The sequence below is a fragment of the Acomys minous genome (assembly GCF_964271855.1).
Source record: "Acomys minous genome assembly, chromosome: 2".
Lineage (NCBI taxonomy): Eukaryota > Metazoa > Chordata > Mammalia > Rodentia > Muridae > Acomys > Acomys minous.
The window spans coordinates 96,771,774-96,784,342 of NC_140484.1; the positions used below are offsets into that span (position 1 = coordinate 96,771,774).

At 46.9% G+C, this 12,569-nt stretch overlaps 1 protein-coding gene across 4 annotated transcripts in view; it reads left to right on the forward strand.

Annotated features, from left to right (window-relative positions):
• Nucleotides 1-991: 991 nt before the first annotated feature.
• Nucleotides 992-12,569, forward strand: part of ATP10A (ATPase phospholipid transporting 10A (putative)) — a 177,638-nt gene continuing 166,060 nt past the window's right edge. For 2 of the 4 annotated variants that reach the window (XM_084801198.1, XM_084801199.1), the window contains exons 1-2: nt 1,364-1,437; nt 3,111-3,667. In XM_084801198.1, coding sequence (XP_084657324.1) covers nt 1,417-1,437; nt 3,111-3,667 — 578 coding nt within the window. In that variant the 5' untranslated portion in view covers nt 1,364-1,416. The other 2 variants (XM_084801201.1, XM_084801200.1) reach the window with 2 other exon arrangements.

Sequence of the window (12,569 nt, forward strand, 5' to 3'; positions counted from 1 at the left end):
CCTTTATGTTTCTTCTCCCTCACTTAACTCCAGACACCCAGGTCCCTGTGCTAAACCTAGACCCCCCCGTAATTACCTAAACTTGGTATCTGCTTGGCTCACAGCCTCACGCATGTGTTCAGAGCTGTCAGAAAGGCTCCCGACTTCCGTCTGCAGAGGCAGGAGCTGCCCACTCAACTGTCCCGCGCTCTCTGTTCCAGCAAAAGTCCATGTCTTTTCTGAAGGGCTCACTACACTGGGATATGGTGGTGTTCGTGGAGTATTTTCACTGACTTCAGCATAGGCTTGGGGTGGGGGAAGGACAGCCGGGTTCTGAATGAATGGCAGACAGAGCCCTACCCGTTTAGAGCTCACTTCCGGAGCTGTGCTGCTCTAAGGTCTTTGTACAGAAGAGTCTCCTCAGCTTGGCTCTACCACAGATCTTGCCTCCTCCAGGTTTCACTCCTTGTGGACGCTGCGCTCCCTTGCACCCTTACAGGGTTCCACCTGTGACTCTTGGGTGGTTGTCAGAATTTCCTGTCGGGTGCATTCCCTTCCTACTAGGATGCCAGTGCTACAAGAACGTTTATTGACCTTGACAGTTTTTCCTTTCATTCCTTCTGCCTATAACAATGCCAAGGCACAATGCCAGTGGTAGAAAAAGAGGCTCGCTGAACAAGATGGTTTCGGTGATTTGCCCAGGCCCCAGAAGACTGGTGTCATAAAAAGTTCAGAGGTTTGGGTGGCGAGCATAGCGATGGCCAGGCAACATCCCAGCCTTGCAGACAGCCTAGATTCTAGGAATTAAGCTGGTGAGCAACGTCTAAGCTCAGAAAGTCCTAGAATGACTAGGATAGTGTGTGTGTGTGTGTGTGTGTGTGTGTGTGTGTGTAGATCTTCTGGGAGATGAGATGAGCTAAGCCCGACTGGAAATACTGAATTTGGATTGGTGAAGAGCCTGTGAGCGCAGATTCCAGACTGGTGGGGCAGTGTGACTCACACAATCTTGGAACCTTATCATGGAATGTAGACAGAAGGGACATGGTCTGTTCTGAGAAGGGTAAGGAGACCTCTCACCCTGGGGTGGCCAGGGACAAGAAGGGGCAGAGTTAAAGCAGCTGGTGCCAGTTCCCCTAGGGCCTGAAGGGATCTTTGCCTGAGGAGTCAGCATTTGACTTTGAAAGCAACAGGGGATTCCTAGGAGCTCCAGGGTAAGGACATAGCATGGAGTGCTCAAGTAACTAACTACTTTGACAGTGCTGCCAGAACGAGGGAGGGAAGGAGACTGGGAGGTAGACCAACTGGAAGGTTTGGGAGACAGCCAAGGAATGGAATGAACTGGTGGGCCTGGGAGCTCCACTGGGTAAGTGGTTGGAGTTGAAAACAAAGCTGGAGGTATTAAAGACTTGATGTGCTGCTGCTATTTTTTAGTTTAGGATGCTACTGGTCTACTGTGAGGTAAGAGGCGTTTTTTCAGAAATGCAGACATTTTAGCCCAATGTTTTTCTGATGTGGTTTTTACCCTTCAAATTTGGACCTTTTACTTCAGGTAGGGGGATATTTGATAGGGAACTATCTTCTCTTCCCCCTCTCCCTCTCCCCCCTCTTCCCCTCTTCCCCTCTCCCTTTCCCTGTCTCCCTCTCCCCCTCCCGCCCCCCTCCCCCGTGTGTGTGTGTGTGTGTGTGTGTGTGTGTGTGTGTGTGTGTGTGACTGTTATTTTATTCCTCTTATGCTGGATTCTAGTGAATACTATGGGGATGCATCAAGGATGAGTGTCCTGTACAGCTGCTGCTTAGGGTTTCAGCCAGGCAGAACAAGGTTGGGATCATCCAAAAAGAGGGATAAGTGAAGACAAATGACTTGAGTAAAGCCAGGGTAGGGAATGGTCATCGGACAAAGAGAGGACACTCCCCGGGCCAGCACAAGCTGCTGAGATAGGGAGAGAAAGGAAGGGGGTTGCCTGTCACAGGAACAGGATAAGGTCCTCAAATCTGGACACAAAGTGCCCCGAAGTTATTTCTCATTGAGCCCTAAGCCCATGGCTTCCCAGACTACAAATATCCCCGTTTCTCATCTCTGTATCTGTAAAGAGAGCCACACAGAGTGGAAATGGTCCTTTCTTCACTGGCATGCTGCTTCCAAACTCCTTTCAAAGTCAGCTCCGATCTCTCTGTATTCAATTTATACAATTTCCCCTCTCCCACCAATAGGACAGGAACCCTTCGCTCACATCCCTCAGCTGCCTGTCAGTGGCCTTCACTGCCCAGGTCCTAGATCTCTAAATCAGAGCTGCCCTAAGGAATCTCAGTCCTAGTCCAGCAGGCAGAGAAACGTGTACTACTTTATAGTCTTTTCTCCTATGAAGAAATGAAAAAACAAAACAAAACCTACCCTTATTTGGGGAGTGTAAAAAAAAAATGATGGTGATTCTTAAAAAAAAAAAGAAAGAAAGAAAAAAAAAAAAGAAAAAGAAAAAGAAACTGTCTGGTTCGCCGAAAAATTACACTAGAAATTAAGTGTGGGCTGGACAGTAGGGTAAAGATTTTTGTAAAAGGGCAGCCATAGTGACTTCATAGGGAGTTCTTAGGCGCCAAAGCACTCTTCAAAATAGAATTTTAGAACTGGAAAATTGGTATACCAGGGATTACTCCAAGGGATTCCAGCCTTCATGAGGTGCTTATTCCAACTCTCCAGACACCATTTCCTAGTCCATGATCAAGTCTGTCTGCTCTAGTCAGGGAGCGCAAACTAGGAGGGGACGGGCCATCCTGACTCTCAATCCCGCAGTCTCCCTCTCTTAATAGAGGCAAAGTGCGTTTGCAAACTGAGATTAAACTGGATGCTTCAGAGAAACGAAAGTAAACCTCTCTAAAGTTTCCAGCTCGGGCTCTTTTTGTTTCCCGCTATCCGCCCAATCTGAATCTGGGCGCTTTGTATGGGCGGGGCAGAGGAGCCACCTCGGCGGAAACCGCCCGGGCCGCTGGGGTGGCGGGAGGGGACTGCTAGGGGCAGAGTGCCGGGCCCGCCCGCGCTCTCCCGCCGGGCGGAGACTGCAGACCTCGAAGGTTGGACAGGCCGCGAGGGCTGGGCGGGGCGGACACGCTGACCGCGGTCTCCGTGCGTCCCGCAGGAGGGGAGCCCGCGCCGCCGCGCCCGGGCTGCAGGCGATGATCACCTAGGAGGCTGGCGCGAGCGGCAGAGGAGCCGGGCGCGGCGACACGCGGCCATGGAACGGGAGCCCGCGGCGGCCGACGAGTCCGCACCCACGGGCCGGCGGCGTCCGCGAAGAAGGCGCTGGGAGGGCAGGACGCGCACGGTGCGCTCCAACCTGCTGCCACCCCTGGGCACCGAGGACCCCGCAACTGGAGCCCCCAAGGGCGAGCGGCTGCTGATGCGCGGCTGTACACAGCACCTGGCCGACAACCGCCTCAAGACCACCAAGTACACGCTGCTGTCCTTCTTGCCCAAGAACCTTTTCGAGCAGTTCCACCGCCTGGCCAACGTGTACTTCGTCTTCATCGCGCTGCTCAACTTTGTGCCTGCAGTGAATGCCTTCCAGCCTGGCCTGGCACTGGCGCCTGTGCTCTTCATTCTGGCGGTCACAGCCATCAAGGACCTGTGGGAGGACTACAGCCGCCACCGCTCGGACCACGAAATCAACCACTTGGGCTGCCTTGTCTTCAGCAGGTGAGACTCATTGGTTCCCAAGGGGCCCTAGAGCCTCAGGGAAGTTGGTGTTGGGTGTGACTTACAGGAGGCCAGGGTGGCCCTAGCAACAGCAGACCTGGCCAGGTGAAGTCTTTCAGCGCAAAGGCACCTTAGCGTCCTAGATGCAGGTGGCCACACTGGTCCCCAGGCACAGTCTGGCACTCAACTTCTAATCGAGAACAAACCCATGGTTGACATCTGGAAGCTTAGGGGCAGCATCATTCACAACTGCCCCACTTTATGCCTAGGATGTGATCACTCGAAGTTCTGGCCTCAGTCCTGGGCCAGACACCATGGGATTTAACACACAGGAATATATAGGCCAGTCTTAGATAATAACTGTCTTGGGACATAAAGTTCTGATGCACCTGGCACAGATCAGATTGAAGGTCCGGGCGCAAAAACAGTCCATCCACTTAATGTGATCCGGCGTCCGAGTTGGTACTATCTCTCTCCCTAACTCATCCCTCCTTTTCTTCTCTTTTCTCTTCGTCTTCCCTTTTACCCAGTGTTTTTGAGATAGGGTTTCTTTGTAGCCCAGGGTGTCATTGAAGTGGTGATGATCTTGGTTCCTCAGTCTCCCCAGTGCTGGGATTGCAGCCGTGAGCCACAGGATTGCAGCTATGAGGCACCACACTGGCCAGTTTCCTTCCTTCTTTCCTCCCTTCCATTCTTTTTTCTTGTTTTTTTTTTTTTTTTGGCTTTTCGAGACAGGCTTTCTCTGTTAGCTTTGGCTGTCCTGGACTTGATTTTTAGACCAGGTTAGCCTTGAACTCACAGCCATCAGCCTGCCTCTGCCTCCCGAGTGCTGGGATTAAAGGCGTGCTCCACCATGCCAATTTTCTTTTTTGTTTTTGTTTTAGATAGTTTCTCTGTGTAGCCCTAGCTGTCCCAGAACTCACTCTGTAGAGGAGGCTGGCCTCTAATGCCTATCTCCACCTGCCTCTGCCTCTGTCTCCTGAGTGCTGGGATTGAAGACATGGGCCATCACCACTCAGCTCTGGCCAGTTTTCTTAATAACAGCTTGTTTCCAGTTGAAAAGAGGCCTTGGGGGGCTGAGATGCTTCCGGACAGGGAGTTACTACCTCGCAGTGTAAGTCTCCTACTCTCCGAACCCTAAGGCTGTGGCGTGAGGCAGAGTTTCCTGGTGCACTTTCTCTCTGTATTGCCTACATAGATGTCCACGTGGAGGCAGATCATCTTGGAGCTCTCGGGCCAGCAGCAGCGACGTCCTTTAGCCCCCATCTAAAGCTCAGTTCATTGCTTTTCTCTGGCTTACCTTGTTGGACATGGCCTCCTAATTGGATGACCTTCTTCAAGTGCATCTTCCCTAATGTCTGAAGGTACCCTAAGAAGTCCTTGCCTTTCAGTGGCAAATTGTGCCCTACACATATGGGTGATGTTGCTGAACCTGCCTCTTGGAATAGCTTAGAAAACCGGGAGGCAGGCAGGCAAGCAGCAGTGGCACACGCCTGTAATCCCAGGACTCAGTAGGTAGAGGCTGGCTGATCGATGTTAGTTCAAGGCCAGCCTGGTCTACAAAGTGAGTTCTACGACAGCCAGAGCCACACAGAGAAACCCTGTCTCAAAAAAAAACAAAAAAACAAAAACAACAAAAAACAAAAAACAAAACCCAACAATTCCCCCCCCCCCCCAAAAAAAACCCAAAAAAACAAAAAGCCCAAACAAACAAAAAACAGGAGTCATTTCCTCTTGAGTTTTTGGGTTGTTTGTTTATTTTTTGATACAGGTTTTTGCTTTGTTGCTTAGGCCGACTTGCATGTTTTGACTGCCTGAACAGTGGTTAAGGTTCAGAAAGGTTAAGTAACTTGCAGCTACTGCAGAGCAGTGCTGGGGCTGGAATGGCTTTCTCATATTCCTACGCTTGTGCTTTTCAAACTTAGTAAGAAGCACTGGCAAGTTTTTTTTTTTTAAAGTTTGAGATCTCCAATGGGTTAGACTCAGCCGATCTGGGAATAGGCCCAGGAATAAATAAATATGAAATAGCAAAGAGGTGATTCCTGTGCAATGGCCCACATTTGAGTAAGGCCCATCGCTTGCTCTGGAGAGGTGCTCGTTGGCCAGTCACCAGACATGGTGACACAGATGGAAAGGGCTATGGAATTTCCTGAGTCCTGTTCATCAGAAGCCTCAGCAAGGGAGTGGGAACTCCTTTACACAAAAGTCCTCAGTGTCTCAAACTCCAGGCAGCTGGGTGTCTGTCCTCTTAATAGGCCTCTGTATCTGGTACATGTACCTCTCACCTCCATCCAACCTTCTAGTAGGTTCCTTTTCAGAAATATGTAAGCTTTAGGAAGTAGTTCATTTTCAGTTGACAAAGTGCTGCCCGTTTGTCATTTGTCCCTGGATAACATCCCTGTCTTGTGGAAGAGAAAACTGAGACACCTGGAAAACTTAATCCACCTTAAGTTAAGGTTCCCAGTTGGTTCCTGGGCATCCAGTATATCCTCCAGGGATGCCTATTACGCCCCCACTTCAACCTGACTCTAAGTTAAATTCTTAGTTTCCCTTGGAAGGACTGGTCCATCCACTAGGAAAGGCCCCTGGGTAGTTAGTGGGCTTGAGATAGTGGTTGCATGTGGAACTTCACCTCAGATATCTCACCTCCATCTCTGACTTTGTCATCATCCCAGTGCAGAAGCTGCCAGCATTTTATCACTTTACCAACTGCGGGAAGAGCAGTTAGCCTTAATTCTCCCCTTCTCTTCCTTGTTATAGGAAGACAGGTCAGATTCTTCTGTTCCCAGAAGCCTGGGATTGATATTATCGGGGTCCTTGGGGTGAAAGGAGGAGGAAACTGGGTTCCATCCAGGGCTGGTGTTAGGCATTGAGCAAAGCCCTAGGCTGGGCTCCTGGCCCTGTGATGCAGGGTGATTACCAGAAGACACCTTTTAGAAAAGACATGGAAGAGCCTGGGGTGCCACGTAAGGACCAGAGGGATGTGGCCAAAGAGGCTCAGCGAGGGTAGATGCTGTAGGTAAGGGTTGGTGGAGATGGGTTGACACATGCTAACCATGCCGTAGATCAAGAATGAGTTATAAGGCATATGAGAGTGAGGATGGACATGAACTCTGGCTCATGGGCCACTGTACTGGGAGAGCTCAGGAAAAGACCTGTATTAGGTTAGTCTGGCTAGTGCCTTTGTGAGCACAGCCAACCACAGACCACTGTGAAATGTGGAGGTCTGTCTGGCCTTGTGCCTATTCCGGGTACCACTGCTTCAGATACAGTGCAAACAAGGTATTTATTCAATTAGAGCAACCTTCCTCCTTCTTCTCCTCCTCCTCTTCCTCTTCTTCTGTTTGTTTGGAATGGGTAATCTCAATCTAGTGCCTAGGCTGGCCATGACTCCTGGGCTCAAGTAACCCATCTGGCTCAGTCATCAAGAAGCTGGGACTATAGGTGGGGGCCAGTACTTTGTGCTCCAAGCATGAGAATCCTTACCAAGGACCTTGTCCTTAAAATGGATTAATGGCATGCCCTTCTTTATATAGCCTTTTCTGTGTGTGTGCCCCAGTCATTGGTCTCTTGAGCTTCTTGCATTGAGGATCCTCTACAGTGCTTGTCTGGAGTGTGGCTTCCTAGGTAGTCCATTTTAAGCAGCCAATCTCTGTCTGTCCTACAGTGGATTTCAGACTTTATTTGAGAAGATCCCCTGAGCCACACTTAGTATGGCGGAGAAATATTTGACCCTAGGACAGAGCTTGAGAGTGCTGAGCTGGATAGCCCAGTGTTAGCAAATGTCCTGATAGAGAGTCCAGGGATTATGTGGGCACTAACAACCATGCAGTACCATGCATCCTTCAGCCCCTTGCATGAAGTGTGTAGTTACTTACATTAAACCCTCACACATCCTCCTGCATACTTAAATCATCCCTAGATGTCCAAATACCTAACACTGGAAATACTGCAAAAAGAGGTTTTTTGTTTTTGTTTTTTGGTTTTTTTTGGACTTGTTTAGGTAGCAAGGACAAGAAAGGGGCACGTAGACATATTTTATTTTATTTTTAGTTCAAAGTGGGTTGAGCCCTTGGATGTGTGTCCTACAGGTATGGAGAGGGCTGGCTGTGACACAGTGAGCTGTGATAAAGCAACAGAAGGATCCACCCTTTTACTATTGTCTGGAAGGTGCTCAGTGTCCATCTTATCAAAGAGAGGCAGCCATAGAGAAACCAAAATCAGAAAAGAAAGGAGGCTTTGTCCAGAGAGGGGCCTCTTGTCACCCTTGTTTGAGATGGCCAAAATGCCTCCAAGGGAAAATGGGAGGTGGCCTCTTATGAGTAGCAAGGGAAGCTTGGAAGTGTAGTCCATTCTTAGCCATGAGAGGATATAAAACCATGCCTGGGCCGGGCGTGGTGGCGCATGCCTTTAATCCCAGCACTTGGGAGGCAGAGGCAGGCCGATCGCTGTGAGTTCGAGGCCAGCCTGGTCTACAAAGCGAGTCCAGAGCAGCCAAGGCTACATAGAGAGACCCTGTCTCAAACCCCCCCCCCCCCCCCAAAACAACAACAGCAACAACAAAAACCCACCATGCTTGACAGAGGTGTGATAGCTGTTTTCTGAAGAGGAGGGTCTTTGCTAGAGTGGGTATGTAGTTCAGGGTCCACTGAAGAAGGGGTCCTCTGTCCATGTAGCAGGGGAAGTCTTAACTTGATGGGCTAGGATGGATCAGGTGATCGCTGCCCTACACTCGTGAAGCGAATTAGGAAGTAGTTATTAGAGGGCTGTAAGCAGATGATTTGCTTATAGAGTAAAACAGATTTCCTGGGATGGTTGAGGGATAGTCAGGAGCAGAGGTGGGAGAAAGTGGGCATAAAGTTGATTCTGGGTGACAGTGACTGGTCTCATTGCCAGGATTGTTGGACCAACATGAACTAGCAAGAGTAGCAGGAAGGTACAGCTCATCCAAGGAAGGGAACAGGAGAAAATAGAGGGCAGGGTAAAGAATTGTATCTGGCTCAGGGTAAGAAGGATGAAGGTTCCTTTTAACCAGAATTTCTCCACAGCATCTTAAAGGGTTTTGTGTGTGTGTGTGTGTGTGTGTGTGTGTGTGTGTGTGTGTGTGTGTGTGTGTTTGTGTTTCAAGACAAGGTTTCTCTGTGTAGACTTGGCTGTCCTAGGCTTACTATTTAGACCAGGCTGACCTTGCTCTGCCTCGCTAGTGCTGGGATTAAAGGCGTGTGCCACCATGCCTGGTTCTTAAAGGTTTTTTGTTTTTTGTTTTTGTTGTTGTTGTTGACATATCCTGAATATATTTACTTCCAGAGTAAAACTGAAATTTCCTGGACAGGTTGAGAGATAAGGAGGAACAGAGATGGGATAAAGTGGGCATTGAAGAGTGGTATGTTTTGTATTTGTATTATTGTCGGGTGAAAGCTACTGGGAGAGCTTCCGTGGCACATCTTGTTTGGGTATAGGGTGAAGTTCAATAAGTAAAACATTTAAAAGGCAAGGTAAAAACATAGGAGGATAATGAGAAAAACATTATCAAGGGGAAGAACCAGAGGGGGAGGGAACCAGAGGAATTTTGTGTGGTCCCTGTGTCTTTAGGCTGTGCTGCTTCAAGCCAGTTAGGATTTGCTGGCCTGGAAGCAGCTTTGCTTGAGGAGGACATAGATCACCACCTTAGCAGCAGTCAGATCTAGTCCTTTTTGGAGTACTGCAGTGGGCAAGGAGTCCTGAGCTGGTCCTGAAAGATGCTCTAAGCTGATGTAAGCTAGTGAGACAGAGAGGTCAATCGATGTAGAGAAGGCTCCAGTTCAGCTGTTTTCATTCTGAGTCCCCAAATCAATGTCCAGAATGACAGGAACAGGGATGAATTGGATGGACCATGCCTCATTAGACCGCTTTTAGAGGTCAGGCGAACTACTTTTGGGGGCTTCAGGGCATTGATCTCTTGGTAACTGCCTCAAGGTGGACAGAAGGGGGGTAAGGGGAGCAGCAATTAAGAGTGTCTCCGAAGAGGGTCCATCCGGATGTTACGGTAAAACTTAAGAGCTGACAGTGACGTAGAACATAAGTCAGGAGGTAAGAACTGCACACCTTTGTGGGGGAAATATTAAAAGACAAAGTTATATGAGGAAAATATTTTTCATCAAGATTAGCATGAGTTAAATTCAGTTGTACAATTGACCATGTACCAGAATTCTGTAGAAGGATAAGGTAGCTGTAGTTAGCTGTTGGTTTGCATCAGACTCCAGCATAAGGAACAAGAGTGTAGAAGATTTGTAAAGGAAGTCAAAGTCAGAATCCAAGGGATGAATCTGAATGGAAAGTCGTATTCCTTGCTTGCACATATGATGAACTTTGTATTTGTTTTAAATATTATCAAATAAGAACAATACCAGCTATTATTTAGTGAACAAAAACAATTCGATAAGCTAAACTATTTAAGATGTGGAACTGTCACCTTAAATAACCATATGTAATATTTGAAAACATAATACTTATTTTGTTAACATCAAGTTGTTATACCCAAGGTTATATAGTAAATACATTTTATATGTCAAGCTGTGTAAGAGAGACTATTATTATTATTATTATTATTTTAAAATTCTTATTCTTATTATTAGTTTTTCAAGAAAGGGTTTCTCTGTGTGGTCTTTGTTTTCCTGGGCTCAGTCTATAGACCATGCTGCCTCAAACTCACAAAGGTCCACCTGTCTCTACCTCCTTGAGTGCTGCGATTAAAGAAGAGTGCTACCATGTACATAAAAAGGCAATTTAGCAGAGGCAGGCAGATTGCTGTGAGTTCGAGGCCAGCCTGGTCTACAAAACGACTTCAGGACAGCCAAGGCTACACAGAGAGACCCTGTCTCAAAAAAACAAAAAAACAACAACAAAAAAAAGGTAATTTAATTTTAAGTTGTATTCCCCCCAAGAAATGTTTCAATTTCCATTAAAGAATATACTTCAAGAGATAGTGACTGCCTTACTTTTTCTTCAACGTCACTTTTTTGGAACACTCTAGAACAGTGGTTCTGAACCTTTCTAATGCTGCGACCCTTTAATATACATCATGTTATGGTGACTCCATAAAATTATTTTGTTATTTCATAACTGTAATTTTGTACTGTTATGAATCATAATGTAAACATCTGATGAAAAGGATATCTAACAGATGGCCCTTGTGAAAGGGTCATTTGACCCCCCAAAGGGGTTGCAACCTAAGGTTGAGAATCACCAGAAAATCCTATGTTACTGCCCAAGTCAGTGACTATACCATGTCAAGAGTAAATGATTTATTTTACAAAGTTTTCTAAAATTAACCCTACTAACAGAACCTTTTGAAAGTCTTCATTTCTATCCCATATATTCAGCCAACATATGAAAAATGGAAGCACTCAGTCATATCAAATCTGTAATAAATAATTTACATTACGGATTGAGTTAACAAAGAAGGCTAAAGCCAATCTTTTAGTCCTTTTTCCTAGGGGTAAATCTTTAGGTCATTATGCACTGACAGCAGTAAGCATACTTACTAACATCATTCTATTTAAAAATAGGTTACTTGTTTAGAGGCATAATTTGTAAAGCAAAATAACAAAATTAAATAAGTTTAACAAGTATTGGATTTTGGAATTTCTTAGAAAACATCCATAAGTATTACTGCCAATGTCTTTGTACTCCTTGAGTTGTTTGTTACTCTACAGATAAAACCAACTGTGAACTATACAGCCTAGGTGTTCTGAATGACTTTCCAAAGCTGTGAGTGTGATGAGTGAGTGTCTGGCAAGCTACTTTAATGAGGAAACATGGATGCTTAGGGTACTGTCCCTGAACTTAGCTTTTGCTAAGAGGAAGAACTGAATGTCAAAGTAAATAAAAAGCATGATAAATTGATCTATTATTCAGGTCTCAGGCCAGTTGGGTGGTAGGTTTAGGTACAAGGTTTCTCTGTTCACAGCATCCCCTTATGGCAGATTGGGAAATACTGAGGGCAGAAATCGCTATTTGTCTTGCTGTTGTTTGAGACATTTAAGATGTCGGTGTAGACTCAGATCCCCCACTGAGCAAGAGGATCCGTTCCCTCTGCCAGGTGGGACACAGGGAGCAATTCATCTTTAGATAAGGAGGGTTTGTTTTGTTTTCCTGGTTTGGCCTACCAGGCCGTAGCTGATAAGACCTATACAGCCAGAGATGGCTGTGCATCCAGAGGCAGAGGCAGCAGATTTCTGGCAGGTCTTATTTCCGTGCATCCCCATCCTCTGAGGAAGCTATCACGCAACATACTCTAGTGGGATGCGCCTCCATCCGAGAGAGCCTTGATGCTTGAGCCTGGGGTGTTTTGTACACTTATCCCACTTTACTTCAGCTTTAAATCTTTTATAACCACTTAAAAAAATACCTGATTTTGAATATGTACGTTAAATAAACTAAGTTTACTTTAAACTTGTTTTGAGTTGCTTGTCTTGGGCTTAATTTTGACAATATACATGGAGTACTATGTCTCCAAGCTTGTCTCTGCATAGTTTCCTGCTGAAGGACTACACTTCCCAGCATCCCCTGTGGACTACAGAAATCATTTCTGGCCCATACAAAGGGCCACCTTCCATGTTCCCCTGCATTTTGGCCATCCGAATATGTGGGTGATAAGATGCCCACTCATGGTGAATAAACATCGTCCTACCTAAGGTCAGACCAAGTCTCTCTTTCCTACTTCCGTCTCTCTACAGCTGCCTTTTTAAGTCAGTCTAACACTCTGGAGACAGCGTTCTCATCCCCTCAGCTATAGGGAGCTACCCTGGGCAGCAGTGCCTGAAGTAGATGTATTGTAGATGATTGCCTCTGTGCATGGAACCCTGGTGCTTAAGCCCCTCCCTTGCTCATGTGCTACCTGCGTTATCGTTTCCCTATATCT